The sequence below is a fragment of the Malania oleifera genome, chromosome 7, assembly GCF_029873635.1.
Source record: "Malania oleifera isolate guangnan ecotype guangnan chromosome 7, ASM2987363v1, whole genome shotgun sequence".
Lineage (NCBI taxonomy): Eukaryota > Viridiplantae > Streptophyta > Magnoliopsida > Santalales > Ximeniaceae > Malania > Malania oleifera.
The window spans coordinates 35,499,590-35,518,916 of record NC_080423.1 but is presented as its reverse complement, the minus strand read 5'-3'; the positions used below and the strand labels follow the sequence as shown (position 1 = coordinate 35,518,916).

Sequence of the window (19,327 nt, the reverse complement as noted above, 5' to 3'; positions counted from 1 at the left end):
ACATTTATGGGGCCGGTCGATCGAAGTCTATAAAACTTTAAGTTTTAGCCCTAGTTTTGTTTTCAAAAACCTATTAAAAACCTTTGTATTGATTCTATCTTTTTAGGAAAAGGTTTTTCATGAAAAGTGTGGTCCCTAAGGTCTGTCTATGGCTGGTTTTGAGCTTGACATTCACATCATGCATGAGATGCATTATTACAGACCAAATTTAAAACTAAATGCATTACAACTAAAATAAATGTTTTCTTTTCTTTTGCTCCCCAGTCTTCATGAAATATGCCTAGTTGATAAGCTCGAAGTTCCTCCTGGCTTCCACTTCCCCTTATGTGTGTTTTTGAATTAAAGACCTGTTCACATACTAAATACACACATAAGATCCAAGTGATTTGTCAGCATCCAAATAAAGATTGGACTCAAAAAATTAGCAGAGGATTAGTACTCTGCACAAGTCCTATGAAAGCCTGCAATTGGTTGATGCCTTGAAAGTTTTGATTCAAAACAATGTAGTCTGCAAGATAAAATAAACCAAATTCACTACACACTCCCCCACCCTCCTAATATATAAAAAAAAATCATTGAATCAAGATTTTATAAGTGAAATTATGAATTTCAAGTTTGGTAACTTTTACTTTACAAATTTTTTCATGCATGCTAATATTTATTTTATTATTAAAAATAAAATTATTATTGTCATTAGTGTTATTATTGTAATTATTATTATTGCCTACTGTAGATTAAGTTCAAGATGAATGTATTTTGAATAATAGATTTGAAAATTAGAATTATATTTGGGGTTTGGTTTATAAAATTATACTTTAAGTTTACTTAATTTCTAAATATACGTAGTATATATGATAAAAAAAAAATTAAATCATTCACTCAATTTATATGTGCTAAAAATAAAGAGTAAGGGAAAGAGAGAGTGAGACTGCTGTTTTTACGAGGTTCGGCTTATCCCTAGCCTACGTCCTCGCCTTTGGCAAGCCACCAAAGGATTACTAAAATTAGTTCCTTTGCCAGGTGGAACAACACCATTTACACACTCCTTCAGAAGGCTAGAGCCCGCCTCTCCAAACGATATACCCTCGTTCGGTCACTCCTTCAATTAGGTTAGAGTTGCATCTCTCTAAGTAATATCCCCTCGCTTAGCCAATGATCTGAACACCTCGAATCTTCCAAGAACTACAAAAGATATGAAGTAATCTCTGCGTACAATAGCACTCTCAAACAGAGTAGATTAGTACAATTTCAGTTGTAGATACTTCAATAATTTAAATACCAATAAGAAATAGAATTGAAGTTCAAGTGTAGAATTCACCAAGGTTCCCTTTGTGATTTAAGAAAACTCAGTATGAGAACCATAGGTTGGTGTTTTAGCAGCAATTCAGATGATTTCCCTTCAGCAAGAGTATGAGCAATATGAAACTTTGAGAGAGATTGAAAGATTTGATGCAAGTATGCTGCGTGATTGCTTGTGTATAAATTTCTTGGGATTAAAGTAGTATTTATAGGCTTCTTAGAATTAGTTTCCTTGTTTCCCAAGTTTACTTGGAGTGTCCTCCAAGTTCTTATAACGTTCATATTTGAAAAACCAAAATTTGAAAATTTCCCTTTGGAGTTTAAAAAATCAAAACCCGTGGAGTCAATCGGCTGATCTGGCGACCGGGTAGTGTATTTCCACGGGGTCAATCGGCTAGAAGGCAATTGACACCCTTCTGTCTCCCAGAAATTAAATAAGGAAATAGTCAGTCAGCTAGAAAGACACAGTTCAAAATGGGTTAGTCGGCTAAGTACTGTTAGTCGGTTGGGTGTTTTCAGTTTATTGAGTCAGTCGGTTGGACAGTTAATTTTTCTGTTATTTCTCTGTCAGTTGGCTGACTAAACCCAGAGTATTTCTAATCAGTCGACTGGACAGGCGACTGACACCCTTCTGTCTCCCAAAAATTAAATCAGGAAATAGTCAGTCAGCAGGCAAGACACAGTTCAAATTGGGTCAGTTGGCTAGGTACTGTCAGTCGATTGGGTGTTTTCAGTTTATTGAATCAGTCGGCTAGACAGTTAATTTTTATGTTGTTTCTCTATCAATTGACTGACTAAACCCAGAGTATTTCTGATTAGTTGACTGACTAGTCATTTTTTTGGTTTTTCATTTTTGGTTTTCAAATTTAGTTTTTCTCTTTTGTTTTGATTTTTTATAAAATATTTTTCAAGGTTTTGAAATAGGTCTCTAAGCCCATGTATTTTCCCTAAGGAGTTTCAACAATATTTTAAAAAGATATTTAAATATTAAAGCACTTACATAAAGACTTCTAAGCCATTTTTCATTCTTAAACACTTAAGACTTCATGCTTTGATCTTGACCCTTTCTCCAAGCTTTAATATCAAGTTCATCCTCTCATATATCATCCATGCCTTTAAGTATTCTTTAAACTTCGTATGATCATGTTCCTTTGGAATATAAGTTTCAATTGATCCTTGTGGGTACTTGACCTTACCTTCCCATATATGAGATCTGAAATATCATCACTCAACCAAATATGTTAAGTTCTATTTGTTTGTTAGTATCAAAATAAGATGTTAAGCCTTGTAAGGCATACAATTTCTATTTCTATTTTTTAATAATTATAAAAATGCCTTTATATTTTTACTTTCTAACATTCGTTCTAGAAATTTAAAAAACAATAAAAAGAAAAATTCTAACTCTTCTATAAAAATATTAAAAAATAGAAAATAAAGTTACATATTTGTAATTATTTTAAAATTTTAAATAAAATTATTTTTTGTTGGACAAGTCCTAAGTAAGTTTGATTCTATTACTCTCTTTTGGTTAAGGGATGGCAAAATGAGTTGGAACCCAATGGATGATCTGTGACTTGCCCGTTTAAATTGGGTTTGAGTTTAACATAATGTGACCTGTTTGTAAACAAATTAATCCGAACCCGATCCGTTTGAAAAATGGGTTTTGACTTGGGTATTGGGTGACCCCGTTTAATTTAACATATATATATATATATATATATATATATATATATATATATACACACATATATATATGTATATTATATTAAAAAATATTAATTAAAGAGATGCACTATTTTCTATATTTTATATTTTTTATTAAGATATTAATGAATAAAATAATAAGTGTTATTTTTTTATTTAAAATTATGTCATTTTATATGAAATATTTTAAAAAATTAAAAATAAATAAATTATTTTTTAAATAATTTATTAACGGCACCTATCTATGATCCATTTATTAAATGGATGATTTTAAATTTAAATATTAGTCATCCTTGGTTAACATAAAATGGATAGGAAAAAAATAAGGAGAAAACAAAAGAAAAATGAGTAAGCTGTCATATTTCTCCGCTCGCCAAATTGGCACCAAAGTCGCCCGGGGCTCAATTCCCAGCAAGCACAGGCAGCAGCCACTGCACAAAGTTTCTATTTTCCAGGTTCTCTCTCTCTCTCTCTCTCTCTCTCAGCCGAATTGGGGTTTAAGGCTTAGGCAATACAGTGGACAAAAATGGAATTAGGGCTTATGATTTTCTCTTTTCAAATTTATGTGACTTCCTGTCTTCATTATTAGTTTTGTATCTCCTTCTTCCTCCTCCTATAAATTTTCGTGATCTATGAGAAAGGGCTTACCAGTGTGGTAAGCTGATGCCCCGTGCAAATTGTTTCTGCGTTTGGGATTTGAAGCCTTGGATTTAGACTTGGGTAAGTTTAGATAGAATCCAGCTCAATTTTTGTTCAAATTCACGCCCTTCCAAATCTATGTTCCCAGACATAATGTTAGACTTCTGAAGCTGGGTGTTAATTCTGAATATGAGTGCTTTCATTGTTTTTGTTCCGTAGGCGAGCTATGTAGATTTGCGCACATATCTATCATATGAAAGACACCTGGGCGTTAATTATTCATTGCATCTTGGATGTCGTTAGTAATTTTTTCATGATTTTTTGGATGAGAATTTCCAGCTTTGCTGCGTAGTTTTACAGTTCTACCAGGATGTTACAGCTTGGACAGTATGGGAAGCCGTCTTGTTTTGTTTTTCTCGCACAGATATTTAATCTTTTTTGTCTTCTTTTTTGGAATACGCACCGGGTATCACGCGTCCGTTTTATGGTCCAGCTGACTAATCCTGCGCCCCTTGAAGTTGACCCCACAACTCCAAAGATAGGATAAATTCAGGAGTCCAGGGGCGGAAACGAGCTTCATGGTTTGCCTGACTTTTTTCATTATGTTTAATTTAATTAAAAATAATTCGCTCCAGTTTTCAGACAATCTCCATACACCACACATGCACACATATTGCACTTTCTTAATAATAATAATAATAATAATAACTTAGAAGCAAGACAGTAATTACTTGTACCAAAATAAATTTTTTTTTTAATAAAAAAGAAGATATCATTAATAGAAAAAAAATTTAGAAGAGGGAGATTGAGAAATCTCCCTAGACAAACTGAGACACCCCAAGACTAAACAAAAAACATAAAAAACCCCAAGAAAAATAAAAATTATCAAGTCAACGAGTTCCTCTTATCTCTTTGAAACTCTTGAAAGTTTGACTCTATAAAATTCCATAACCAACACGCCACAGAGAGGCCAAGTACTTGATTTTTTCCCAAACCAACATCTGGTTTAATTTTCTCACAGAAAATATTCGAGTATTATGTTCCATCCTCAAACCCCTTAATATTGAGAAAAATCCACACTTCCATAAAGTTGCCCTATCCTTTCTTCTACTAAAGCCTGTGAAGGATAGTTTTGAAAAGTCTTCCACCTAGGGAGGACAAACCTAGTTTTCTCCCATAATGCCAAAAAGCATATTCAATATACTCCTAAATAAATAAGAACAGAGGAAATTTAAGGCCATGTTCACATGTGGAGAGCAATTTCATTTTTATTTTTTCATATTGTAAAATAATTATCTAAATGTCACTGTATTTTTCAGTTTTTTTTTCACATTTATATAAGAAAGTTGAATCATATTCTTGGTTATTTTCTTGATTTTCTTTATAAATCTTATAAAATTGAAAAACAAAGTGGCATTCTTTTGTAATTATTTAGAAATCTGGATATGAAAAATGAGAACTATTTTTCACAACTAAGCAGGCCCTAAATTCTGCAGAATATCATGAGAAAAGCAACACAAATATTCCAAGATTACATTCCACAAAGTAGCATGTAAAATTGGTGCAGCACCACCGAATGTCATAGAAGAGAAAAACCAACGAAAAAAGTCCAAAGAAATCTACAAAATTAAGGGCATGTTTGGTTAAGGATCCAAATGTGTATTCAAATTCTTGTTTCTAGAAATAAAAGGAATTTTATTATGCACTATTTGGACTTGAAAACATGTTTGGTTTAAGTGTTCAAATCCATTTCAAAAGATGAGAACAATGAAGCTACATTTAGTCAAGTAAATCAAGATTTATAGGAAATGTTGAAAACAATTATATCTGTTTGATTAATCAGAATAAATGTTACAGGCGAATTCAGAATAAGGTAGGAGGAAGACCAAAGGGTTATTGGGAGGACGTGGGAGGCAATCTCGGGTTAACAGGAGCGAGTATTTTAGCTTTAGGAGGAGGAAGATCGAGGTGGCTCTTCGAAGTTGGGGAGGCCGGAGGTGACCCTTCGAAGATGGTGAGGACCGGAGGTGACTCTTCAAAGTTGAGAGGGACCGAAGTGACTTGTCCTTGGAGCAGGGGGCAGACTGTAGTGTGGGCCGGGTGGAGACAGTTGGCGATCACTGGAGAGAGTTAGTAGAGACGTGGGCGCAGAAGGTATTGGCGCTGGGTGAATCAAGTGGGGGTTGGGCCGAAGTATCATAGGCCGAGATGGGAAGCTGGGGTGAGACCCTACAGGCCGAAGTCCCTTACCGTGTGGAAGTTGGGCTGAGGAACTGCGATTGAAGCCCATTTTATCCTTACTACCCATTCTTCTTTTTTATTGTTTAGGTGTGTAGAAGTGGGCCGACTGGTGGCCCAAGTAGAAGTTAAGATCGTGAGCGCATTCTAGAAAAAAGTTGTTATAGGTTGTTAAGTATATATCTAGTGGCCAGTGGGAATAGGGGGGTTAGCTAGAAATTGGAATCTGTTTTTTGTTTTGGAGAGTGGCTCTCTTGAATTCAGCCAACTTGTAGCTCCAGCATCGCCATTTTTATTGCATTCAGTAAATTTCCATTCATTCAATCTTCCTATTATAATTCATCAAATTATACATCACACACTAGCAGATCATTACAATTGGTATCACAAATAGCTCCTGCGACCATGGGTGAGGGAACTCGCATGAACCAGATTTTGGAGTCCATTGCCGCCCTAAAAAAATCACAAGAAGAACATTAGAGATTTCAACAGGAGATCCAAATTACTCAAGCCAATACACAACAAGTTCAAGAAGATCAATAGAAGTTACTTATCAATATCACTCAACAACTGGGAGCTCTCTTTGAGAGTGTGAAACTTCTCGGCAAGCAGAAATTGATCAAGAAGGCCTAGGGGGAACATCTGGCAATGAATTCAAACATCAACACTATAAGTGCTACAATGGGGAGCAACACAATACAGATAGAGCAGGTATTCAAACTAAAACTGTGCGAGTTGATTTTCCTAAATTTAATGGTTCGGATCCAGCAAGTTGGCTCTATAGGGTCAATCATTTCTTCCTATTTCATGAAACCCCACCCCATCATAAGGTTTTGTTGGCATCCTTCCACATGGAGGATAAGGTCTTAATCTAGTTTCAAGACTTGGAGAGGTCTAGTCTATTAACGAGTTCGGAGGCATTTGAAAGAGCCCTGCATACCTGTTTTGGGGTTAATCCTTATGACGATCTATTGGAGCAATTATCTAACCTAAAACAAACTTCTACGGTAACCTTGTTCAAGGAACAGTTTGAGGAATTGTCCAATAGAGTTAGAAACTTAGATGAGGATCATTGGCTCAGTTTGTTTATGGGAGTGGGGGGGGGGGGGATTGAAGGAAGAGATAAGGTGGGTAGTGAAACTATTGAACCCAATCAATGTGCATATGGCCTATGGCAAGGTTCAAATACAAGAGGAAAACCTTCTAGCAACTAAGAAGTATATCCTACCCAAACACTCTACCCCATCATATCACCTCCCTGTGACCAAACTAGCAGCCAAAACCCCCTCCCAGGTCCACAAATATTCACCTGAACAGATAAGAGAAAAGAAGAACAAGGGGTTTTGTTTTAAATGTGGGGATGCTAAGCTTTTCCTGTTGGAAGGAAGTGAGCTAAACTGTTTCAACGAGAAGGTGCAACCACCTGAGGTGATATGACATGATTGTCCAGTGGAAGGAGGGGTGGAGCAGCAATAAGGAGAGGGGGAGGATAAGGTTGAAATCACCCTACATGCTCTACTTGGATCTCCTCACTTTAGAACAATGAGAGTGGTTGATTTTTTAGAGGATAGTCCTTTGTGATACTGGTGGATACAGGCAGCACTTATAATTTCATTGACCCAACTCTGGTTAGGAGACTTAAGTTGGCCATGGATAGTGGAGAGAAGGTGAAGGTGATGGTGGCTAATGGAGAAGAGATATGGTGTGAGGAGAGGTGCCCAACAGTGAGCTTTGTGGTGCAAGGGACTAAATTTGAAGCTGATATGTACTCTCTGATTTTGGGGGCCTGTGATATTGTACTAGGGATCCAATGGCTCAGTATGCTTGGTGAAATCATATGGGACTTTGTTAAACTCACTATGTAATTCCATCACAATGGCAAGGGTGTTTGTCTGCAAGGACTCACTTCCAAAGGGTTAGTGGAAGAGGAAATAGTGGGAAAACTCTCACTTGGAGAGGAAAGGAATTTTGTTGCAACCATTGGAAGAAATGGCAACTGATAGCAATCCCCTAGCCCTAATACCCTTGCTGGATGAGTTACAACATGTATTTGCAGAACCTAAGGGATTATTGCCCATTAGGTCATGTGACCATGGAATAACTCTTAAGGAGGGGACCTCTCCCATCAGTGTACGACCCTACAGATACCCTTATTTTCAAAAGGAGGAAATAGAAAGGATTGTCCAGGAGTTATTGGAGTTAGGAACTATAAGACCAAGCCATAGTCCCTACCCCTCTCCCGTTTTGTTGGTAAGGAAAGCCGATGGCACATGGAGGATGTGTGTGGACTATCACGCCCTAAATCAGGTTACCATAAAGGATAAATTTCCTATGCCTATGATTGAGGAGTTGCTGGATGAACTACATGGGGTTGAGGTCTTTTCAAAATTGGATCCAAGGTTTGGCTACCATCAAATTAGGGTAAAGGCAGAGCACATACCTAAGACAGCTTTCCGGACACACAAAGGACACTATGAGTTCCTTGTGATGCCCTTTGGGCTGACAAATGCACCATAGACCTTTCAAGGCTTGATGAATGAGGTATTCCAACCATATCTTAGAAAGTTCATTCTAGTTTTCTTTGATGACATTTTGGTGTACAACAAATCTATGGAAGAACACCTCCAACCCCTAAGAATGGCCTTACAAATTCTATTAAATCAACAACTGTTTGCCAAGAGAAGTAAATGCAAATGTGGCTGTCGAGAGGTGGAGTACCTAGGGCACTTGGTGTCGGGTAAGGGGGTGAGGGTAGACCCCACCAAGTTACAGGCTTTGATTGATTGGCCTCCACCTAAGACTCTCAAAGCTCTATGAGGGTTCCTAGGTCTCACAGGACATTACAGAAGATTTATTAAGGGATATGGTGCCATAGCAGCACCACTAACCAATTTACTTAAGAAGAACGGGTTTCAATGGAATGAGGAGGCTGAGAAGGCTTTTAGGGAACTAAAGGAGGCAGTGTCCACTCCACCCGTCCTAGCTTTAACAGAATTCACAAAGAAATTCATAATTGAATGCGATGCATCAGATAAGGGGATTGGGGCAGTATTCATGCAACAACGGCAACTAATAGCATACTTTAGTCAAGCATTGAAAGGCAGTATCCTTCTCCTGTCAACTTATGAGAAAGAATTGGTAGCTTTAGTCACAACAGTTAAGAAATTAGGGCAGTCATTCATTGTCAAAATAGATCAGCAGAGTTTAAAATTCATGTTGGAACAAAGAATGGGCACCCCAATGGAACAAAAGTGGATCACAAAACTATTGGGATATGATTTTATTGTATAGTACAAAAAGGGACATGAGAATCGAGTACTAGATGCTCTGTCCAGAAAAGATTCAGAAAGTGACACTCTCAACACATCAGGCAATCATGCAGCAGACAAAGATGCAAGTATAATGGTTATTTCATTCCCCATGGTTGGGTGGATCGATGATTTAAAAGCCTCATATGTAAATGATAGTGACATACAAAATCTCATGTAGAAAGTTCAATTGGGCACCCAAGCAGAAGGGTTCACCCTGAGGGATGGGTTATTATTTTACAAAGGCAAGCTGTTTATAGGCAGAAATGCATAGATCAAACAACAAGTGTTACAAATGGTGCATGGCAATTCAGTAGCAGGGCATGAGGGGTATGAAAAAACCATACAAAGAACAAGAAGAGATTTTTACTGGCATGACATGAGTCCAGCAATTCATGAAGGAATGCCCCATTTGTCAACAAATGAAAGGGGAAAACACTTACCCCGCGGGCTTGTTACAGACACTTCCTATTCCAGAACAGGTATGGACAGATCTAAGTATGGATTTCATAGAAGGTTTACCCTCCTCACATGGGAAAGACGTCATTTTAGTGGTGGTGGACCGTCTCTCTAAGTATGCCCATTTCCTACCCTAAGTCACCCGTACGCATCATGTCAGGTAGCACTAAACTTCATGCATAACATTTTCAAATTACATGGGATGCCAAGAACTATTGCCTCAGATAGGGGGACCACATTTTTAAGTAAATTTTGGCAAGAAATCTTTACTCTACAAGGAGTCCAACTGAAATTGAGTACGACCTACCAACCGTAGACCGACTGTCAAACAGAGGTGGTGAACAAGTGTTTGGTAGGGTACCTTAGGTGTTTTGTGGGGACACACTGAAAAATTGGGTGAAGCACTAACCATTAGCGGAATATTGGTACAATACATCTTACCATACATCAGCTAAAACTACTCCCTTTTAGATCGTTTATGGTGTACCACCACCATACCTCCTGAGCTACATTTCGGGGACCACCAGGGTGGCGATGGTAGATGATTACCTTAGAGATCGGGAGGTAACCCTGAATCTCCTTAAGCATAACTTACAACAAGCCCAAAACCGAATGAGAAAGTATGCTGACCTTAAGAGAAAGGGCAGAAATTTTTTAGTGGGCGATTGGGTCTACTTGCGACTCCAACCTTGCCGACAAACAATCGTGGCAATTTGGTGGAGCCTGAAGTTTCACCGAGGTTTTATGGACCCTTCCGAGTTTTACAAAAAATCGGAGAAGTAGCATATCAACTCGATCTTCCGGTGGAAACCCAGATTCATCCCGTTTTCCATGTATCCTAGCTCAAGCCCCAACTTGGGGTTTTAGCTCAGGTGACCCCACGACTACCCCCCACGGATTCCCATGGAATCCTCAGCCCAAAACCCGAAGAAATTTTAGAGAGACGTATGAAGAAAAGGGAGAACATTTTGGCAACAAAGATATTGGTTTGGTGGGAGGGGCAGGAGAAGGAAGATGCGAAATGGGAGTGGTATCATACGTTGAAGGAGAAGTTTCCTCACCTTGTGGGCAAGGTGCTCTAAAGGGGAGGGTAATGTTACGAGTGAATTCAATGTAAGGTAGGTGGAAGACCAGAGGGTTATTGGGAGGACGTGGGAGGCAATCTCAGGTTAACAGGAGCGAGTATTTAGCTTTAAGAGGAGGAAGATCAAGGTGGCTCTTTGAAGTTGGGGTGGCTGGAGGTGACCCTTCGAAGATGGTGACGACCGGACGTGACTCTTCGAAGTTGAGAGGGACCGAAGTGACTTGTCACTGGAGCAGGGGGCAGACTGCAGTGTGGGCCGGGTGGAGACAGCTGGCGACCACTGAAGGAGTCAGTAGGCACGTGGGTGCGGAAGGTATTGGTGCTGGGTGAATCGTGTGGGGGTTGGGCCGAACTATTGCGTGCCGAGATAGGAAGCTGGACTGAGACCCTGCAGGCTGAAGTCCCTTACCGTGTGGAAGCTGGGCTGAGGAACTGCGACTGAAGCCCTTTTTATCCTTACTACCCATTTTTCTTTTTTATTGTTTAGGTGTGTAGAAGTGGGCCGACTGGTGGCCCAAGTAGAAGTTAAGCTCGTGAGGGCATTCTAGAAACAAGTTGTTACAGGTTGTTAAGTATATATCTAGTGGCCAGCGGGAATAGGCGGGTTAGCTAGAAATTGGAATCTGTTTTTTGTTTTGGAGAGTGGCTCTCTCGAATTCAGCCAACTTGTAGCTCCAGCATCTCCATTTTTATTGCATTCAGTAAATTTCCATTCATTCAATCTTCCTGTTATAGTTCATGAAATTATCATCACACACCAGCAGATTCATTACAGATCGGTGCAGCACCACCGAATCCCATAGAAGAGGAAAACCAACGAAAAAAGTCCAAAGAAATCTACAAAATTAGGGGCATGGTTGGTTAAGGATCCAAATGTGTATTCAAATTCTTGTTTTTAGAAATAAAAGGAATTTTATTATGCACTATTTGGACTTGAAAACATGTCTGGGTTAAGTGTTCAAATCCAATTCAAAAGATGAGAACAATGAAGCTTCATTTAGTCAAGTAAATCCAGATTATAGGAAATGCTGAAAACAATTATATCTGTTTGATTAGTCAAATTTTAAAAATAGTTGCTAGTAATTTCTGCTTACCATAAGAAATTAGCAAATAATAATAATAATAAAATAATAATAATAGCAATAATAATAATATTAATATTAATAAATGTGCCTTAAAATCTTTACAATCTAATTGTGTTGATTGATTTTTGAATGGATGTATCACAGCATTTGGTTTACAGAATTAGGGCCAGAATGGAATTGAAATTTTAGTTATAAATGAAGAAATAATAATAATAAAAATAAGAACACACTTCCTATATCTTCACATCTAATGGTGTTTTGATTGCTTTCAAATGGAAGTAATGCAGTCCTTGGTTTAAGGAATTAGGGCTGGAATGGAATTGCAATTTGAGTTCTTGATTCCCATGCTACCATTTTGTTTTTGTTAATGAGGGTGGAATCGTATTCCTTGTAGCATGCCAGTGCCCCCATTTATTGAAATCACAAATCTGCATATTTCCGCCAAGTATGACGGGGAAGGTTCAATGAGGGCTTTTCTTAATTAGAGTTTGCTAGGTTTTGTTTTGCTATTTTTTTCTTTTTGATTTCTGTTCTTTGTTTCTTTTTTCTTTGAGGATATCTTGACCTCTCTCAAGTTGTATTTTCTTGTCTCTTTTTTTAATAAATTGCTCTCGAAAAAAGCTTCTATCTTCTCCATTTCCAAAGTGGCTCATGGGTGCTGGTAACCATAGGATCACCGGATATGGTCACCTGAGCTATTGCAGTTGCTGTTTTATTAAGACCTACAAATTTCTTGCCAGCATTTATATTTTCTTGCATCAGAAATAAATTATTGGGTTGTGGACAACAAACAAAGAAAGCCACTTCCAATTTCAACCCCTTGGGTGTGGGCAACCATGGGATTGTTGGATGTGGTTGCCAGTGCTTTGGCAATTGCTCTTTTCTTAGATCTATAAATTTCTCACCAATATGTATAATTTTCTGCAGCCAAAATGAATTATCAGGTTTCAGGCAAGAAAGGAAGTTTTAAGCCACATCTTGCCTCAACCCCACCTCGAACAAAATGAAAAAGGAGGGAGGCTGAGAATTTGGGGCATCAGCAACTATCATATTAATATTTTGAAAGTTTTGTTCTGTTCTAAAAATGTAGAGACTTAAAGTCCCCCAAGTCCCCAATCTCCCTCTCCATCTCTCACAAATTTGTCCATGTTGCCCATATCTCTCTAATTTCATCCGAGCCTTGATTCTAGATTAACTTTGTCTTGGTTCTGCTTTTCTTATCTTTTTACATTTCTCAAGTTCCTTGTCCCTTTCTCCAATCAAATACAAAGGCTAGTTGATGAAAGCCAGGGAGGGAAAGATAGATATCGATACAGAAAGTAGATGAAGATCGAAATAGGAAGACCCTCTAAGGACTTTGTCTAGAATGTCAGTCATATACATATATAAGTATATTGTTGAGTCCATGTGGAATGTTTAGTGTTTTTGTTGAGTTTTAATGGTATGACATGAAATATTTTGGGGTACTTAGAATGATGAGATCGCATTATTAGATCTGCCCTATGAAAGACAATATTGGATCTTTCAGTGTTTGACTAGTTATTTCTGTGACTTTACTGTGTATCTAATCTATTTTATTTCTAATTACATGAGGGAAGTTTGGTCATTGATGTCCTTATGAAAGTGAGGTCCATTTAAACTAGTTTCATCTTATTTACTTGCAATTATTTGAACAGATCCTTTATATTAACTGCCTCCACAGTTTTTAGCACAAACTTTACTATCTTCTGAAGTCTTAAAAACTTTACCCCCCTGCTAAAAAATTGATTTTTGCAGCTCGTCCCCTCTCTCTCTATCTCTCTCTCTCTCATTGTTGGGACTAGCATGGTTTCACAAGTTAATTTCAGTCATTCCCTGTTGGAATGTCAGGTGGAACCCATGAATACATCAATGCCAGATATCAGAGATTTGGGACCACAGAAGGCTGAAAGTAATGTCATAGAAGTAGAGAGTTTTCAACATCAAGTTGATGAAATGTTTGTGAAAGTTGATAAGGTGAGATTTATCAACGAAATAGGACTATATGCTATGCAATGTGATAAAGAGTTTGATTTCTGATTTTTATTTTTTATTTTTCCATTTGGTGGTGGTTTATTTAATATTTTATTAATTTGTTAGCTTACTTATCTTCTTTTGGTTGTATCACGCATTGTTGGTTTGAACTTTGAACCACATTGTGTTAACAAAACAAACTACTCAATTATGTTAGTAGGCTGGCTAACATTTTAACTTCATTGGCAATATCTGTTGAGGTTATGAACATTTAACTCTCCTACAGTGCAAAGAAGTTCTTAAGTAGTTACATAATGTCATTGAAATGCTGCCCAGAAGGTTGAAAGTTATAAAACGTAATGAGTTCATGATCCTCCAGACCCCCTGCAAAATCTTTGGTGGCTATGGCAGTCAAGTTGATTGTTACAATTGATTTTTTGAGCATTATATGATAGTCTGAATGGTACATTTCTCTTTTCATTGACTTCTAGTATGGTGGATATATCTTATAGTCACCATGTATCTTATAGTTACATATTGCAGTTCTTGATCTTTGATGTGGAACTTGTAAGATGTGAATGACTAAATTTTTTATGGTTTAAATCGGCCAAATCATGGCTGGCTTGGTTTTGCATAATGTGGTGGTTTTTATTTTTATTTTTATTTATTTATTTATTTATTTATTTATTTTTTCAGTAACTGAGCAAGATCAGTAAAATTCGGTAATAGACTTTGTGTGTGGACCTTTGATTGCTGCATAGTTCTGCATTTTTGTTCTTGGGTTGTACCTCCTTAGTGCCCTTTAATGCACAATTTATAAATCGATACAAGCAAGCTCAATGCGAGCTAATCTCTAGGAACTCTTAGGAAAAGGTGAAGTATTAATAAGAAAAATTTATGGAGGGGAAATTATAATGTCTTGATTATGAAGGAGAAAATAAAAAGTAATAGCTTGCTTTTGCATTTCTTAACTCCTTGTTTTGCCCTATTTAAGCCCCAAAGATCATATAAGCAATGAAAATAGCCATGAGCATGCATGCATAAAATGCTCAATTGATGGTCTTTATGTGTTTATAGCATATTCATTCATTTGACATTGTATGTTAGTCTCCTGGCTCTTAAACAACATAATTATGAACAATTTACTCCAGGTTGTTGAGCAACCTGACTTAACACTTTCGTTTCCTTTGGTTGCACTTCCATTTCTATCCATACTTTTACTATAATAACTCTAGGACCCCTCATTTTTCGTGGACTAGTGCCCTTTAAATCTCATTCCTATCAATTAATTTTACCCTGTATGCAGTAATTGATGCACGCATGTGTGTGTTTTTTTAATCTGGTTTAGATTGAATTATTGTATTATTAAGTTCTAATCGTGATTTGATAGTGTATTTGTTGTCGTCCTCAGCATCATGCTGATCATGGTAATTATCGTCAAGTGTAGGCACAAGGTGTGTAGTTTACCAGTAATAGGATGAGTCATAAGCTTCAAGGCATCAAGGCACACGCCTTTTGGGAATTCTATTTTTTGTTTAAGAATAGACAAAGATTTGCTGCATATATTTTAAAAACTAAAAATAATAAATTCAAAATAAAATTAAGTAAAAATAAAATGCAAGTTCTTAACTACTTATTGGCTGCTCTAATCTCACAAACTTCAAAGTCTAATAAAGGCATAAAAGTAGTGATTAGAAATCACCAAATAACATAGAAAAGCTAAGTTTATATATATATATATATATATATATTTGTGGTTTGGATCCAGTTGGGGCAAGTCCCTTTTGGAAATCTCTCTTTCCTCAAATGCACCAAGTCTAGATGGCCTTCAGAAATTCCTTAGATTTTTAATATTGATCTGCAATTTGCATCCCCTTATAATTAAAGTGTGTTGCTAGCTTTGATAGCACAGTATATACCTCATCGGTGACCCTCCTTTTATGTGCTGTAAAAGCTTCTGCATCTTCATTTACTTGAGCTTCTTGTAGTGATGGAATATGATTCAATAAATGTTGGGGGTTTTGCAATCCTCAACTTCAAAAGGTATCTTTGTGGTGGTCCAGTTTACCAAGTTTTTGAAGGAAAATTCAGCACATAAGGAAAAGGCATGTCCTGCTTCTTCTCATGGTCCTGACAATGAATTGCAACAAATTACTGAGGCTTTAATTTGTTGCCTTCATTTGACCATTTGTTTGTGGATGATGAGTACTATTATAGTTGACTTCAACTTCCTCTAAAAAGTTCTCAAAAATGCACCATGAAGTTTTTATCTCATTCACACATTATTAAAGCAGTTACTCCATGTAGTTAAACTTCTTTGGGAAAAAAATGATTCATGCACATCTGATGCATCGGCTGTGCAAGATCAAGGACTCAAATGTGTTATCTTGGAGGAATGGTCCACCATAACTGAGATGGAATCATGACCACTTGATGTATTTGAAAGTGCAAGAACAAATCCATGCTCAAATGCACATGTCAACATCTTGGATAGTCTAGGCTGTCTAGCCATTGAGCCTTCTTATCTAGCCCGCTGGTAGGGTTGTCGCCATGTGACCTGGAGGTCATTGGTTCGAGGCGTGGAAACAGCCTCTTGCAAAAATGCAAAGGCTGCGTACTATAGATCCATTGTGGTCGGCCCCTTCCCCGGACCCTGCATACGTGGGAATTTTAAAAAGAAGGGGAGCTTAGGCGCAACAGTAAGGTTGTTGCAATGTGACCTGGAGGTCATGGGTTTGAGGTGTGGAAACAGCCTCTTGCAAAAATGCTAGGTAAGACTGCATACTATAGACCCATTGTGGTCCGCCCTTTCCCCAAACCCCGCATATGCGGGAGCTTTGTGCACCCCCCCCCCCCCCTTTTTGTTTTTATTGATTTTATAAAGAGAACAAAAACTGAAGATCTTATACCAGATCCACTATGCTTCAGCTGATTGGTTACTTTGGTGAAAATAAAAAGGCTTGAATGGATTTTTTCTAATGATTTTGCAGTATATGATTCTATAGTTTAACATTCTTGATATAAAAAATGAGGAAAAAATTCTAACAATCCAGTATCATTTCTGTTATGCTTCAGTTGTTCATGGTTTGATGAGCTTAAATTAAAATGGTTTACATGGGATTGAGAAGACCATAATTTCTTAATGATCTGGATTGCTAGGAATAGCGAGTGTGAAATGATATTTTTATTTTTATGATGAGGTGTGGATTTATCAGCACGTCTTTTCTTGTTTGAACTTTGCCTGTAATTGCCCATGAACCTCTTTCTTAACCCTCACTAATTGTGGAACACTATATTTTACTTGCAGCTTGAGCAGAGATTGAATGAGGTTGAACTATTCTATCTGACTGCAAGTAAAAAGCAACTGAGTGGTACTAGAGGCAGCTCAGTTGTAAAGGAGAAAGACAAGGAAAAAAATATTCTGGGCATTAAAAAGCACCAGCAGGAGGCATCACAAAGGGAGGCAGCTGCTGCAAAGAGAATGCAAGAGCTTATGCGCCAGTTTGCCACAATATTACGTCAGGCAATTGCTGATGCATTGAAGCATTTTCATAATTTTTGGTCATTAGGCTAGGTTGTAACTGCTGCGATATATTATTTTGAAGGGAATCTTGAAGTATATGCATTTCCTATCTACTGGTTCTTTAAAACGAATTTAGATTTATTCTATTTCTGGATTCTTTATCTCAAGGTTATTCTTTTTAAGAAAAAGCATCCTCCCTCTTGTTGAATATGTAGAACAACAACAACAATAACAAGCCTTCAGTCCTAAGTGGGGTCAGCTGTATGAATCCTTTTTCGCCAATTCACTCAATTAAGTGCATTTTCTTCAACTAACTTAAGAGTTGCTAAATCCTCCCTCACTACCTGATCCAAGTTATTTTAGGTCTACTCTTGCTCTTCTAGTGTCATTAACATTAACTAGCTCGCACCTCAATAGTACATTACTCGGCTTGTGTTTCAAATGCGCAAACCATCTAAATTGTCCTTGCCTTATCTTCTATCAGTGCTATCCCTAACTTATGGTGGCTATGTTTGTTCCTTAATTTATCTTTTATTGTTTTATACTCATCTACCTTAGCATGTGCGTTTTGTCCATTTTTACTTTTTAAATATGTTGTTCTTATTTGTCCAACATTTTGATCTATATAGCATTGTTGGTCTTATCACGATCCAACAAAACTTTCCTTTGGTTTTAATGGTATTCTATTATCATACAACACACCTGAATTACTTCTCCATTTTATCCAGCCTCTTTTAACTCTATGTACAACATCCTCTTCAATTTCTCCCTCCACTTGCATAATAGATTTAAGATATCAAAATCTATCAGTGTTGTTGATTTCTTGATTATCAAGTTTAATATTATCTTCAGTATTCCTCCTTGAATGGTTGAAGTTACATTTCATATTCTATGTTGTTTCTATTTATCCTAAATCTTTAGATTCTAAAGTAGTTCTTTAAAGTTCGAACTTTGATTTTACGTTGCTTCTACTTTTATCAATCAAAACATTATCATCTACAAATAACATACACCATGGGATCTCGTTTTGGATATTCTAGTGAATTCATCAATCACTAAAACAAATAGATAGGGGCTTAAAGTAGAGCATTGATGTACACCTATTGTGATTGGAAATTTTTTAGACTCTCCTCCTGTAGTCCTAACACTAGTCGTTACTCTATCGTACATTTCCTTAATTACATTAGTATATCTGCTGCATACTCCATTCTGTTCTAAACCCACTAAAGGATTTCTTTAGGTACTCTATCATATGCTTTCTCTAAGTGAAAAAAGACCATATGGAAGTTATTTTTTTTCCTAAACTTTTCCATTAATCTTCTTAGTATATATATAGCTTCTGTTGTGGAGCTCCTAGGCATAAAACCAAATTGATACTTTGAGACCCTCATGTCTATTCTTATTCTTTGTTCAATTACTCATTCCAACAGTTTCATTGTATGACTCCTAAGTGTAATTCCGCGATAGTTATTGTAGTTTTGAATATCACCTTTGTTTTTGTATGTAGATATTAATTGGCTTTTTTTTTTTTTTTTTTTCCATTCCTCCGACATTTTCTTGGTTTTTATAATACTATTAAATAGATTAGTTAACCGTATACTTCCTTTATTCCCTAGACATTTCCAAACTACAATTAGGATGTTATTTGGTCCTATAGATTTCCCGCTTTTCATCTTTATTAAAACCATCTTAACTTCAGTGGTTCTAATCTTGTAAATAAATCTTCGGTTTTTAGTCTTTTCCTCATTTGTCACTCTATGTTTAAGCTTTTGATTTGGTTTTGGTTAAACAACTTATTAAAGTATCTTCACCACCTCTCATTTATGTCTTCTTCTTTTACCAAGACATTATCATTCTCGTCCTTTATACATACATTTTACATCACCTAAATTTTTGTACTTTCCTTCTCTAGCTCTAGCTAGTTTATATATGTCTCTTTCCCCTTCTTTCGGATATAGTCTAGCATATAAATTATCATAAGTTCTACGTTTAGCTT

The 19,327-nt window shown here is 36.9% G+C and overlaps 1 protein-coding gene across 6 annotated transcripts in view; it reads left to right on the top strand.

Annotated features, from left to right (window-relative positions):
* Positions 1 to 3,312: 3,312 nt before the first annotated feature.
* The window catches only part of LOC131160216 (transcription factor GTE1), a 34,346-nt gene continuing 18,331 nt past the window's right edge, over positions 3,313 to 19,327 (top strand). The window contains exons 1-3 of one of the 6 annotated variants that reach the window (XM_058115642.1): positions 3,313 to 3,458; positions 13,686 to 13,811; positions 17,116 to 17,331. In XM_058115642.1, the coding sequence (XP_057971625.1) occupies positions 3,348 to 3,458; positions 13,686 to 13,811; positions 17,116 to 17,331 (453 nt within the window). In that variant the 5' untranslated portion in view covers positions 3,313 to 3,347. Of the gene's footprint in view, positions 3,459 to 3,492; positions 3,724 to 13,592; positions 13,812 to 17,115; positions 17,332 to 19,327 lie in introns of those variants that run through there. The other 5 variants (XM_058115644.1, XM_058115643.1, XM_058115645.1 and 2 more) reach the window with 5 other exon arrangements.